This window comes from Mandrillus leucophaeus, unplaced genomic scaffold (genome assembly GCF_000951045.1).
Source record: "Mandrillus leucophaeus isolate KB7577 unplaced genomic scaffold, Mleu.le_1.0 Scaffold70, whole genome shotgun sequence".
Taxonomy (NCBI): Eukaryota; Metazoa; Chordata; class Mammalia; order Primates; family Cercopithecidae; genus Mandrillus; species Mandrillus leucophaeus.
The window spans coordinates 4516231-4528619 of record NW_012107586.1 but is presented as its reverse complement, the minus strand read 5'-3'; the positions used below and the strand labels follow the sequence as shown (position 1 = coordinate 4528619).

The following is a 12389-nucleotide window of genomic DNA, read 5'->3' as shown; positions in this document are numbered from 1 at the left end:
GGAAGCCCCTGAATGTTCACACATCTCAGAGATGTGTGAACCGCCTCAGAGACCGCTCTGGGTAGTGAAAATTGCCCAGAGTTGGGAGTCGGAAGACCCGTGTCCTACCCTGGTTCTGCCTCTGACTTGCTGTGTGACCTTGGGGACCTGGAGCCGCGTGATGGAAGCCCACAGAGGACTGCTTAGCCCGGGTAGGGCTGGATCCCGAGGTAGGGAAGGACGCACGTGGCTGGCGGCGGCGATGTGGCCAGGCCGTGCCCGGCGCTGGGCTGGCAGGGACCCTATAGCTAGGCCCAGAGGTAAACGCGCAGCTGGACCGGGCTGCGGGCTCTGGCTGGTCTGCGCCCTGGCGCTGCGCCCGGGGCGCGCGTACCTTCCACGAGGATGCGCGCCGAGTCGGAGCACTGGCCGAAGGGGTTGGTGACGTTGATGCTGTACTGGCCTAGGTCTGCCAGCTCGCCGTCGCGCACCACCAGTGCCACCACGTCAGGGTCCTCGAAGACGTAGCGGTACTTAGGCCCGTCACGTAGCTCCTTGCCGTCCTTACTCCAGCGGATGAATGGGTCCGGGAAAGCCGAAATGCGGCAAGTGAGCTTGGCCGCGCTGCCCTCAATCAGCACCACGTCCTTCAGCGGCTCCAGTACCCGCGGCGGCCCCTTCTCGCGCAGCTCCTTCCGGGACCTACCCCCGGGCCGAGTCAGGGTCCAGAGTTCCCAAGACAGGCCCGGCCGCAGCCCTTTCAGAGAGTGCACCATCTCCTGCCTGCCCCCTGGGCCCGCCAGACCGCTAAACGTGTGGCTTGGTAGGGAAGAGGACTGCTCCTGAACTGCTGCCCTGATAGGATGATGCATTCCTGCCGGCCACTCCTCCACATCTCAGTAAAGACCCTCCCCTAAAACCAGTCATTCTAGAGGCTGCTGAAGCCCCTCAGCCCTTCCCCAAAGCCCATTCAAGAATGCGCTCTCTGCAACTCCCTTCCTCCACAGAGCTCCGGGGTTCCCTCTTACCTGTGGCCTCGGTAAGAGGCCTGGATGCGAATGGCCGCACTCTGGACCTGTGGGTCATTGATGTCCAGGGTACATCCAGGAGGTGGGGCCGCAGCCACTGACTTTTTGGCAGGAGCTGCTTTAGACATCTGGAGAGTGGGCGACAAGTACGGGGGTCCAGGTTGAGACAGAGGGTCCCACCTTCAGCCCTTTTCCTCCATGGTCAGAACATTCAAGGGGGTGGAAGAATGGGAGTGTCTGCGGCTTCTCTGAGGATAGGACTTACTGTGGAGGGGTTGACCTAGGGACTTGAGTCGCCTGGCTGGATTGCAGGCAGCACAGAGCCCTTCTGGATGGCACAGTAGGGGTGCAGGCAGGGTGCTCAGCCCTGGGCTCGGTTTTATACATCGCTCCCCTCCTTGCCTTGTTTGGCGTGGTTGCCCCAAACCCCCCGGGACCCCATCCCCCTCCCTCTGACCCAAGCAGGCTCTTTATTTAGCCTGCGGCTGCCTGGGATGCTGGCTCAGCCGCTGGGCTAGGCCCGTGGGGGGAAACCCGAGCGGCTCTGGGGTGCACCTCGTGTCAGCACCTGGACAACTGGACAGCTGGATGCTGCCCTGTCCCCTCCCAGGGCAGGGGGTATCCATCCCACTCCCAGGAGGACCAGGTTCAGCCCCTAGCTGACAAGAGATCCAGCTTCCTACTGGGGCAGTTTTTCACTCAGGTTGGGCTCTGGATAGTCAGACAACACACCCTGTTGGTAAGGGGTTTGAGTGTTTCGGGGGTGTCCCTGAATAAAGCCAGAGTAGCAAGGGGCTTGGGCCTCAGGGCCCCTACAGCTAATGGCAACAGGGCCACGTGGCTGTCAAGACCAATCCAGAAGCTCCTTGCTCTTACCCTATCCCCAACCCCAGGAGTCCAGGGTTGTCACTTCCACACTGTGCCCCCTGGTGGTAAACTGAGATAAACCAGGAGGGGACGGGAAAGATTTTTTGAGAATAGCAGCCCCTCCATGCCATCCCTAGCCCTACTCACTCCCCTTGATGTCACATGGTAGGGGCTGTTTAGACTGCACTGTCCTTGGAGATTAGCACCACTAGTGGCTCCAACCCTAGGTCTGCCCAAGTCCTTTTTGGGGGCATAAATTGGTGCATCGGGGCATCAGACCACCTGGGGTGAAGGGGTTCAGTTAACCCCTCTGGGGCTTGCCTGGAGGCCACTCTGCCCAGGCTGGGCACCTGGCAGAAGCATTGCTTCCATTCATTGGAACTACCCGCCCTAGTGTGGGGGCACTGTCACCTTTTGATCAGAGCAATTTTGACATAGCTCTGCTGACATAAATTACCTTTGCTCCTCTGGGTTTGGAACAAGCAGTTCACATGCCATTTCCAATGGAGATGGGAAGGGAGCTCAAGATCAGAGGGGGTACGGCAGAGAAATTTTACCATTTATCAAGATACGAGTTCAGGCACCTCGTTTTTATACAAAACATTTGCAGTGTGTAGGGGATTGGAGATTCTCACAGGCAAACTGTATATCTTCATCGCTAAAATGACAGGTAGGCAAGGCGTTGTTCTGGTCCCTTCCAGCTGGCTTTAGCATCCTGTTATTTTATGATGATGAGGATTGCCTCTTCCCTGGGGTCCTGAGAAGCTAGAGAGGCTGGGCTGGGCTGGGCAAAAGGGTTGTCTGAGCTGGAGTCAAGGGGCCCTCAACCTCCGTCAGCAACACAGTGGTGTCAACTCTCTCTACCCTGGTCAGAAGCTTTGTTCCTTTTACTTTGCCAAGAACAGAATTTTGAAGGTGGGGATGAGGGGAGCATTTCCTCTGGAGGCAAGGAGATCTGGGTCCCCACCAACCCCCCAACCCCTCATCCCCAACCTCAGGGCAGGGCAGCTCAGTCCTAGGTCCCAGTGACCATTCTATGGCATTGCAAGGTTGTGGCTAGAATCGAGGTGCTTTAGCACCCAGCAGACCTCCTAACTTGCCATGCGGACAAGAAGGTCCAGGCTAGTGTGTCCCTTAGTCCTAGGAAAATGCTGGACACAGCAGACTAGAGCACTCCCATCTGGTGCTCTCCATGTGCTCTGATTTGTGCTGTGACATGGAGGGTGAGGGGCGTGGGCCTGTCCTAGTGTTTCTTTTTGAGATGGAGTCTTGCTCTATCACCCAGGCTGGAGTGCAGTCGTGCAGTCTTGGCTCATTGCAACCTCCACCTCCCAGGTTCAAGCAATTCTCCTGCCTCAGCCTCCTGAGTAGTTGGGACTACAGGCATGCGCCACCACACCTGACTAATTTTTGTATTTTTAGTAGAGATGGGATTTCGCCATGTTGGCCAGGCTGGTCTTGAACTCCTGACCTCAGGTGATCCAGCCACCTTAACCTCCTTGTCCTGGTTTCTTCTGCAGCTCCTCACACTACCTACTCTTGCCAACCATCAGGATGAAACCCACTCTGCTCCAGGGGTCAGGACCAGAACTGCTGCCTGTCTTCTGGGCAGAGTGAATGAGGCTGAGCCAGGATTGGGGTGAGGGCTGGCCTATTTCAGAGCCCAGCATCCCCCACGTTGTGATGAGGGAACATGTGACAAGAGGTGGCGGCTACCAGAGCCTGGTTGCAGGGGTTCAGTGGATCTGCCAGCATTCCAGAAACCGCAAGGGGAGAAGCAGACCAGTCTCCCCTCCCTCCAGGAATGAGGACAGGTGAGGGGCCAGGAGGGTCAGAGGAGGGGGTTGGAAGGACCCAAAGTGCTAGCTGGTATATCCTGGAATGTGTGTTGGGGAATGCCCAGAGAGGGCTAAATGCCCCTGTCCCGGACTCAACCCTTCCCAGCAATCTTCCCCTCCAGCCATCCCTCCCAACAGACACACAGGTTATGCTGCTTGCCATTTTTATTTCCTCGTGACAGACAGACAGACAGCTGGATGGCTGGGAGGGATGGTCAGGACAACATGGGCAGTAGGGATCGGATGGAAGGGGAAACTTCATAAAAGTCAATAAATAAATAAATATGAATGGGAAGAAGGCCAAAGGCCATGGAGGGGTGCTGGGGACATCCTTGGGCCAACAGAGAGCGCCCGGGGCTGTATCCACTGGACAGGAGGATACAGCAAGCTGAGTGACTGCTGGCCTCCGGCTCTCCATGTTTCTCCTCTAAGGGATGCTGACAGCTGGCCCACCCCACCTCCACCTGAGTCCTCTCTTCTCCCTCCACCGCCTCGCTGCCTTCTCTCACGTCCCAGCCCTGGGCCCTTGCCACTGTATCTGTGTCCTGCCCCTGCTTTGCCATACTGACTCCCAGCCTACTGCCCTGACACCCTGGGTTCCTTCCTCTTCCTCCTCTCCAGCCATGCCCATCTTCCTTGGTTCTCCCTGAGATGCACTGATCCCCAACCCAGAACCTTCCTAGAGCCTCCTCCTTCCTGTCCCTCGACTTCTTTTCCTCTCCACTTCCCCATTCCCCTCTTGTCCCTCTGCCTGTTCCCACCCTGCCCAGCCTGGCCAACGGGTCTCCCACTCTGGCTTTGGCCTGGGGTGGCATCAGGTCGAGGCCCTGGGGTCTCTGTCCTTGCAGGTCTATGAGGTAAGAGCCCGGCCAGATGCTGCTGCTGGTGGTAACCGAAGCCCCAGGCCCGCCTGGCTCAGCGTGGGCCCTGGAATGTCCCGTGGCATTGGTGGGAACCCCAGTTGAAGCCCGAGGCCTGGCTGTGGTCCGTGCCTCTAGGGGCCGCCAGGGTAGGAGCGCAGCAGCACCTTGTGGCGGGTGGCGGCCTCAGCCCGGCGCCGCCTCTGCTCACCCAGGAACTCCTTGAGCCGATTGGTGGTGAAGGTGAGCGTCTGGCGGCGCAGTTTCATCAGGTAGGCGTCCTGCAACCATGGGTGGGCCAAGCAGTCCTGCAGGGAGGGCCGGCTCCTGCCAGGCAGAGCCAGGGATAATGAGCCTGGAAGGATGGCTCTGGGAGTTGCCAGGGCTCTGTCCTCCTGCAGACCCATGTCCCAATCCTGCATCCACCCCTACATGTGTGATCTTGGGCAGCTCAAGAGCTCAGTTCCCCAATCTCTGGAATGGGGGCAGTGATTCCGCCTTGCATGGGGTTGTCGCAGGCTTTAAATGGTAGGTAGTATGACCATTTAGTAGAAGCAGCAGACTTCTTCCTAAGAGCAGGGGAGGAGCTGGGGAATCTCTGGCACAGGCCGGGCCGGGGGCAGGTGACACTGGGAGATGGCAGGTGTGGGGCTCACTCACCAGGGATGTACTGAGAGGACCTTTCGCAAGAAGAGGGTGGCGCTCTGGGATGTGTTGGGGTATAGCTGGAAGGCATCAAAGCGGCCCCCCACAATCCGAGCCTCCGTTTCCTGGGGGTCTGGCTCATAGAACGGGGAGCGTCCACTGAGCCTGTTGGGGAAGATTGACTGACATAGGCAGACTAGAGGCCAACACCCAGGCCCGGAAGGACATTAGTGTCGGGTGCACAGTGCTCAGGGCCATGCTGCTCTGTACCTGAGTGTGAGTGTGCAGTGTGATGTGTGTACAGGGGAGGTGAGGCATGGGGGAGAGAGTGTTGGCAGAAGGCGAGTCCAGGAGCTCACTGTGTGGGCAGAGAGGGCTGTGGCGGGTAGGGGACACTCACATAATGTAAGTGAGCACACCCGCTCCCCAGATGTCCGTGGCAGAGCCGATGGGTTCTCCCTTCACCATCTCCGGAGCTGACAGGAGACAGAGGCCAAGCTGACCCAGCTTCCTAGTGGCAGGGAAGTGGGGGCGGGGGAGGTCCCTGGGTGCTTGAGCAGCAGGACAATGCCCAGGTCACCAGACCATAGGAATGACCAAAGTGGCAGGCCCTGAAGCCCAGTAGGCAGGACAGAGGTGGTGGCATACCCCAAGAGACATATGGGACACCTGAGGAATTAGCCTGGGCACAAAATGGAGGGGGTCCCCAGAACTCCAGAGGGGCTGAGAAGCAGGGTGACAAGCTCCCTTGGATTAGCTCCAAGGTATGGCTCCCATTCACAAAGAGTGTGGCTGACACCAAGATTAAAAGCCTTCAAAATCAGCCTAGCTGGTTCTAATCCTAGACCTGCCCCTTCTAGCTATGGAACCCTGGGCCATTTACTAAACCTGCCTGGCTCTCCATAGCCTCGTCTGTAAAGTGTGGCCTGTAGAACCACACTAAGGAAGAGCAATCATGAACATCAAGCACTTAGCAGGTTACTCAATGGTAGCTGGTTCTCCTTATTTAAATAAAATAATAATTGATTCTCCTGTCTTTTTGGCTTTAGCGAATCCCGTCTCTAGCATTTATAATTGTCTGATTGCACAAATCCTTAACATCAGATGTACACCTCAGTTTCCTCATCTGTAAAAGGGGGCTAATATTGTGCCACACTCCAGGGTTATTGTAAAGATCAATTGGAAGAAAAATCCACATACTTCATTCATTGCTTGCATACAGTAATCACTCAATAAGTGGCACATATGTAAGTGAAGTGGGGTGAGCCCTGGCTGCTGCCTCTCTGGCAGTGCCCTGTCCCCACCCGGGCTGGCAGCTGCTCCCCTCACCCATGAACTCCAGCGTGCCCGTGCGGTGGCCAAGGGGCCGAAGGGCCTGGGGGTTGTAGGGCTGGGCACTGCCGAAGTCCACGATCTTGAGGGCGTTGTCAGGGGCCAACAGCAGGTTGTCTGGCTTGATGTCTAGGTGGAGCACATGGCGGCCGTGGAGGTAGTCCAGGCCTTGTAGCAGCTGCGCCACGTAAGTGGCCACGTCGTCCTCAGAATACCGGAACCTGGGAGAGCAGGGGTGGAGCGGATGACACCCGGCCCAGCCTCCCCTACCTCTTCCTCCCTACTCCCCCAGAATGCCCAGCTACCTGTCACTGAGCCCACAGAGGAGCTCCCGGTTGCCGCAGCTCTCAGCAATGAGCACGAGGTACCGAGGGGTGATGTAGGCCTCGTGCAGGGACATGATCCGCTCGTGGTGCAGGGTCCGCAGCACCTCGTACTCCTGCAGGACCTGCCGCTTGCCCTCAGCAGCATAGGGCACGATCTTGGCCACGAACGTTCGCCCCGTGGCGTTCTCCCGGCACGCTCGCACAACACCAAAGCGGCCCCTGTGTGTCGGGAGGGGGGGAGGGTCACCACAGGCTCAGAGGAGAGGAGGGGAACACTTCACAGTGAAGGCTAACGGAGGAGAGCAGGGACCCCTAGGGGCAAGAAGACAGCAGTTCCGGTGTGAGCTCCAGAGTTCAATCCTAGAAACCAGGCTTTGAGTCCCAGCTTTGCCACTCACTGGCTCTGTACCTTAGGTAAATCCCAGAACTTCTCTAACCTCAGTTTTGCCACCTGTGAAATGGGTGATGCTAACAGCACAGTGTCTCTCAGAGTTGCGAAGATTCGATGAGATCACATGGCTAAAGCCCGCAGTGTAGTCTGGCACATTTAAACTCAATGATGCTAATAACCCAGGTCTCAGCACCTCCCCTCACCCCAGCCAGTACAATCTGGTCTTCTCTCCGAAGCCATGCGCTCCAGACATTTGACCCACTCCCCTATGTCCTCTTCCCTTCCCCAGCCCTGCTTGCCTGGCTTTCTCCTCCAGGAAAGTGTAGGGTTTCTGAGGGGGGCCCTGTCGAAGAGTGGTACCCTCAGGCCTGGGAGAGCTTCGGGGACTGCTCCCAGGGGAGCTGACCACCTCCTTGGCCGGGCTGAGACTCTGCACAGTCACCTTGGTAGGCTCAGGAGGGGGCTCAGGGGCTGGGGGCTCAGGGGCTGGTGGTGCAGACACGAAGGAAGTCACCACATACACAGGAGTAGAGGAAGACGCTGGTTTAACCCCTTGAGGAGTGGAGGCTGGGGTCGGGGTCCCAGTGTCAAGGACGAAAGACTTGGGCTCACTTGGGGTGACCTGGGTACTGGGTGGGGTGGGCTCTGCTTGCCGGGCAGCCTGCAGGCCCCTGTGTCTTCGTGGAGGGGTCTGGGGTGGCGGACCCACAGCCTTGAGCAAGGACAAGGCCTGGCTGGGGGCTGTGGGGGGAGATGAGGGGCTGACAGTGACTGACGGGGGGGTGGGGGCAGCAGGAGCTGGGGGTGGGGCCAGTGAGGTAGGAGAGTCAGGAGGCGGGGCCCTGGCTGGCCCTGAGGTGACAGGGGCCTCTTGGTGGGCAGCAGATGGCACAGCTGAAGAATCTAAGAGACAAAGAAAATCATCACCACGGTGCCTTGGGGCAAGGCTATGGTGCTCCCCAAGAACCCTATGCTCAGGGCCCCCTTCCTCCCCCACCCCACACCATTGCACTGACCTTGAGTGCCCCTGACAAAGACCTTCTCAGAAGGGTTGCTGAAGGGCCCCTGCCCAGCACGGTTGGCACAGGCCACACGGAACCTCACAGTCATGCCAACTGGCAGGTGGCTCACATTGTAGTAACAGTCGGGGATGCCTGAACTCACAGGGTGCCACACAGACTCCCCTATAGGCAGTATGGGGGAGGGGCTGAGGTCACAGAAGGGATGACGCCAGCTCCCACAGTGCTATCTGTGGAGCCGGGGAGGGCACTGGCCTTCCCAGACTCCCCCTGCCGCTCCCCCCACCCTCCGGCTGCCCCATCCTCACCATCCACTCGCCGCTCCAGGGTATACGTGCAAGGTGCCCGGCTGTCTCCGGGCTTCCACAGCACCAGCGCCGTGTCCTGGTAGGTCTGGGGCACCTCTGGAGGAGCTAGCTTTCCTGGGACTCCTGGCAAGAGAAAGAAGAGTCCCAGAGAGCCCCTACACCCTAGCTAAGAGCCCCTCAAGCGCTGCCCCGCCATCCCCCTCACTACCCCCCTGGGGCCCTGCCCCAGGCTCACGGGCCACAGCCACGGTACAGGAGCTGGTGATGCTGCCCAGGACGTTCATGGCGGAGCACTCATAGAGCCCGGCGTGCCGCTTGCCCACCCGAGGGATGCTGAGCAGCTGCCGCCCGTCTTTGCAGGACACGATGATCACTGAGGGCTCTGACCTCAATGACTTCTTGTCTGGGGACAGGGAGAAGCAAGAGGAGCTGCTGAGTGAGCTAGCACATGTCCAGGCCCCCTCACTCACTCCCTACTCCAACATCCCCACAACCATGCTCAGCCCCGACCCTGGCCTAGCCCCTCCCATCCCCTGGGCTCAGGGCCACTTGCTGGCCTCCCTCTCTGTGGGAGGCAGTTTCCTTACCTTTCATCCAGGAGATGTGCGGTGCAGGGCAGGCTGCTGGCAGGCAGAGCAGGGTGGCTGCCTCCCCCTCCAGCAGCACCTGGTCCTTGAGTTTGATGTGGAAGACTGGGGGGAAGTCTGGAGGAAAAGCAGAGACAGCCATCTGTCTGTGGGGGCCCTGACCCACTTACCGCTGAGGGAGGGGTGGAGAAGGCCTGCAAACAGCCATCAGGAAGCAGCGTGAAACCTTGTCTCTTCCCAGGCAGATGTGGAAAGTGGAACCCCAGGCCATGCCTTCAAGAATTTTCTTTGGGGCGAGCATCACTTTCCCCAGGCCCTCACTGTGCTGGACTGCCTTTTCCTTGCACTGACTATTGACGATGCTACTTATGTCATGGGTTTGTAAATCACTGACAGCAGGGCCTGGCACTAATTAAGCGGTCTATAAGCATTTGTTAAATAAAATAAAAGCAAACAAATATTGAAAAATTATAATGGTTAAGATCCTGCAAGACCCACCCTCTCTGGGGCACAACAGGGCAAGTGAGAAAAGAATTGAGGTGAGTTAGTAACCTGAGCTGCGATGGGACCGAATGAGGAATGTTCTTTCAGAACATGCAGTCTCAAAAGAGTTGCAGTCTAGGAAAATGTGGGCAGATCCTGGAAGTGTGTCGGCCTCCAGGCCCCTCTTCCCACCTGCCATCCGGGGACAGGGTCGTAGGTCTCCTATATACTCCTTCAGGTCAATTAAGTGGTGAGAGCTTTTGAAGGGGCAAGAGACAGTATCTGCCTGACCTTGGGCAAGTCATTTACTCTCTCAGAAGCTCCATTTCTAATCTGTAAATCAAGGAAAATAATACCGCGCCCACAGGATTCTTGCTGTGACAATTACAAGGCATGTCAAGTGTCTGCCATACAGTAACTGATTATAAATACTAACTTTTCTTGTTGCTAGCATTATCTCAATAATATGGCCAGCAGAGAAGCCTGGAGCAGACGCCCAGAGAAAGGCTGTTTCAGCAAAGCAGAGAAATTGCCCTCACAGCCAGCTGGTGGCTGTGCACATGGTAGGGCTAGGGATGAGACCAGTTTTCCTTCCTCCAATGTAGCCAGCCTGTGACTCCTTAGTGCCCTGAGGATTTGAGTGCATGATCCCTGGGAATATCCCTTTAGAAGAATCCCAGTTCGGCCATGGGGGTGGTGGGTGAAGGGTGGGGATAGGGGAGGACTTGGGGGTGGATTTTATTCACCTGGGCAGAGAAAGCTGAGGAGCCTTGGGAGCCCCAGCTGCTGCCTGTCTGAAGAATTGTGGGGGACTGGGAGTGGGGATGAGCCAGGCAGGAGAGGAGTACTCAGCAGGAGTGGTGATCAGGATGGCAGTGTGCCCCCTTCCCGCTGTACCCCACTGCTCCCCAAGGAGGGGTCCCACACTGAGGCTCCAACAAGGCAATGTGAACACAGTTTCTCAATGGCTGCCTCCAGGCCAAGTGAGGGTACTGGGTAGCAGGGAGAGAGAGAGAGAGGCCACCTCTCTCAGAGGTGAAAGTGACCCAGGCCCAGCCCTGCCAGCCCCGCCAGCCCCACCCCCATTCCCAGGGGCCAGCCCTGGTTGTTAAAGTGGACTGGGACAGCCTTGTTTCTGCAGAGAACAGGGAGGGGATAAGGTAAGGGGACACTGCCTAGGCAGGAAATCAGCTGCATAAGCAAAACTGGGCCGGGAGGAGGCCCCAGGTGGGAAGGGATCAGCTGTCCCCAGGCCTCTCTGCTGGCTGATTGCTTTCTTTCCCCCTCATTTTCCACCCTCCCTTCCCCACCAGCGGCCCTTCCCTCCCTCTTTTTCTCTCACTGCAGCCCCCTTTGCCCTGGCCAAGGCTGGACACAATCCCTACAAGCCCAGCTGAGGCAAGACTCGACAGCAACTCCATTCTGAGTTTTATCAGGAAATGGGGGAAGAACAGGACTGGTGGCCTGTCAAGATCCTGCACATAGCCTGGCTTCACGGACTCTCTCCTTTCCTGCATGCTGCTCTGGAAAACCCAACCTCCCGAAGCCTTTGCTGGTCATCCTTGAGTAATGCGCCTTTTTCAGGCAGGATGGGGTGACCCCACGTGGGGAATGCCTCCCTATCTGGAGCTCCAGGACACTCAGGCAGAGAAACAGAAGAGGGCAAAGAGCTGGCAAAGAGCTCCGAAGGCTGCTTTTCTGTACAGAAGGGTCAGGGAGGGCCAGTCAGGTGTTCGGAGCTGCAGGGCAATGGAGACTTAGGGGGCACAATACAGGTCGTGGTCCTCTAGGCTGGAGAGAAAGTGAGTGTCTTTGGGTACACACCCAAGCACACACACATCTAAAGGGGAACTGTGGGGGCAGGAGGGCCCTATATCTTGAGCTCCTTGAAAAGTGCAGCCAGTTACAGAAACCTTCTAGGGTCTCCCAGGAGAGAGGAGGCCAGCCCCTGACAGACATAAGTATGGTGTCCTGAAGCCCCTTCCCAGACCTGGCTGCAGAAGGTCACACAGTTCAACTTCAGCTGCTCCACTTACTAGCCCTGCGACTTGGACAGATCCTTAGCATCACTAAGCCGGTTTCCTCACCTGTGCAATGGAGACAATACTAATATTTCCCAAGCAATGCTGCAGGATTGAATAAGGCAGCGCTTGTAAAGTGTTTAATAGAACACTTAGCTTCTCTAATGAATGACAGCTACTGCTATTGTTATAGTTGTCTGAGCAGACCCCTTCCACTAGGCTCGTCAGGGTGGCCCACCTCTCACCAGCCATGACAGCTCCCTGATATGGGTAGGGGATAGCAGGAGGGGAGGAGGGTCCTCACCCAGCAGGCCTCTATTACCTGACTCACTGCGCACGTACTGGTGACCCAACTCCTCTTGGATGCTGGCAGAGAGGTTTGGTTGCGATAACCCCTTGTCCTTCCGCTGCCGAGAGAAGCCCCAGCGGAGCCGGCTTCGGCTTTCCCCTGGGGCTGTGAAGACCCAGGCCCGTTAGCATTTGCTCAGTCGGTACCAGCAAGTTCACACCTCTCTGCAGCCCTCAGCCCAGAGAACCAGAAGGAACACCTAGCCCCACCCTGCCCTGCTGCCACTCCTGCTTTCCTCCCCTCCAGCCCTGCCGATTCCACCCTCGGGGCCTCAGCCTGCCCCTCGTGGGTGTCCCCAGCCCCTCTGCTCCTCCCACGGCCTCTCTCCAGCGCACCCCAGCCTCCTCTGCACCTGC

General features: G+C 57.7%; 1 protein-coding gene across 1 annotated transcript in view; it reads right to left on the bottom strand.

Annotated features, from left to right (window-relative positions):
* The window catches only part of SPEG (SPEG complex locus), a 63780-nt gene that overhangs the window by 1205 nt on the left and 50186 nt on the right, over positions 1-12389 (bottom strand). The window contains exons 31-43 of the mRNA XM_011964694.1: positions 12007-12138; positions 9181-9297; positions 8829-8996; positions 8594-8716; positions 8283-8450; positions 7566-8169; positions 6855-7094; positions 6547-6770; positions 5618-5693; positions 5233-5382; positions 4740-4899; positions 1008-1135; positions 374-681 (exon numbers count right to left, since the gene is read on the bottom strand). Of these exons, the coding sequence (XP_011820084.1) occupies positions 374-681; positions 1008-1135; positions 4740-4899; positions 5233-5382; positions 5618-5693; positions 6547-6770; positions 6855-7094; positions 7566-8169; positions 8283-8450; positions 8594-8716; positions 8829-8996; positions 9181-9297; positions 12007-12138 (2598 nt within the window). The remainder of the gene's footprint in view (positions 1-373; positions 682-1007; positions 1136-4739; positions 4900-5232; positions 5383-5617; positions 5694-6546; positions 6771-6854; positions 7095-7565; positions 8170-8282; positions 8451-8593; positions 8717-8828; positions 8997-9180; positions 9298-12006; positions 12139-12389) is intronic.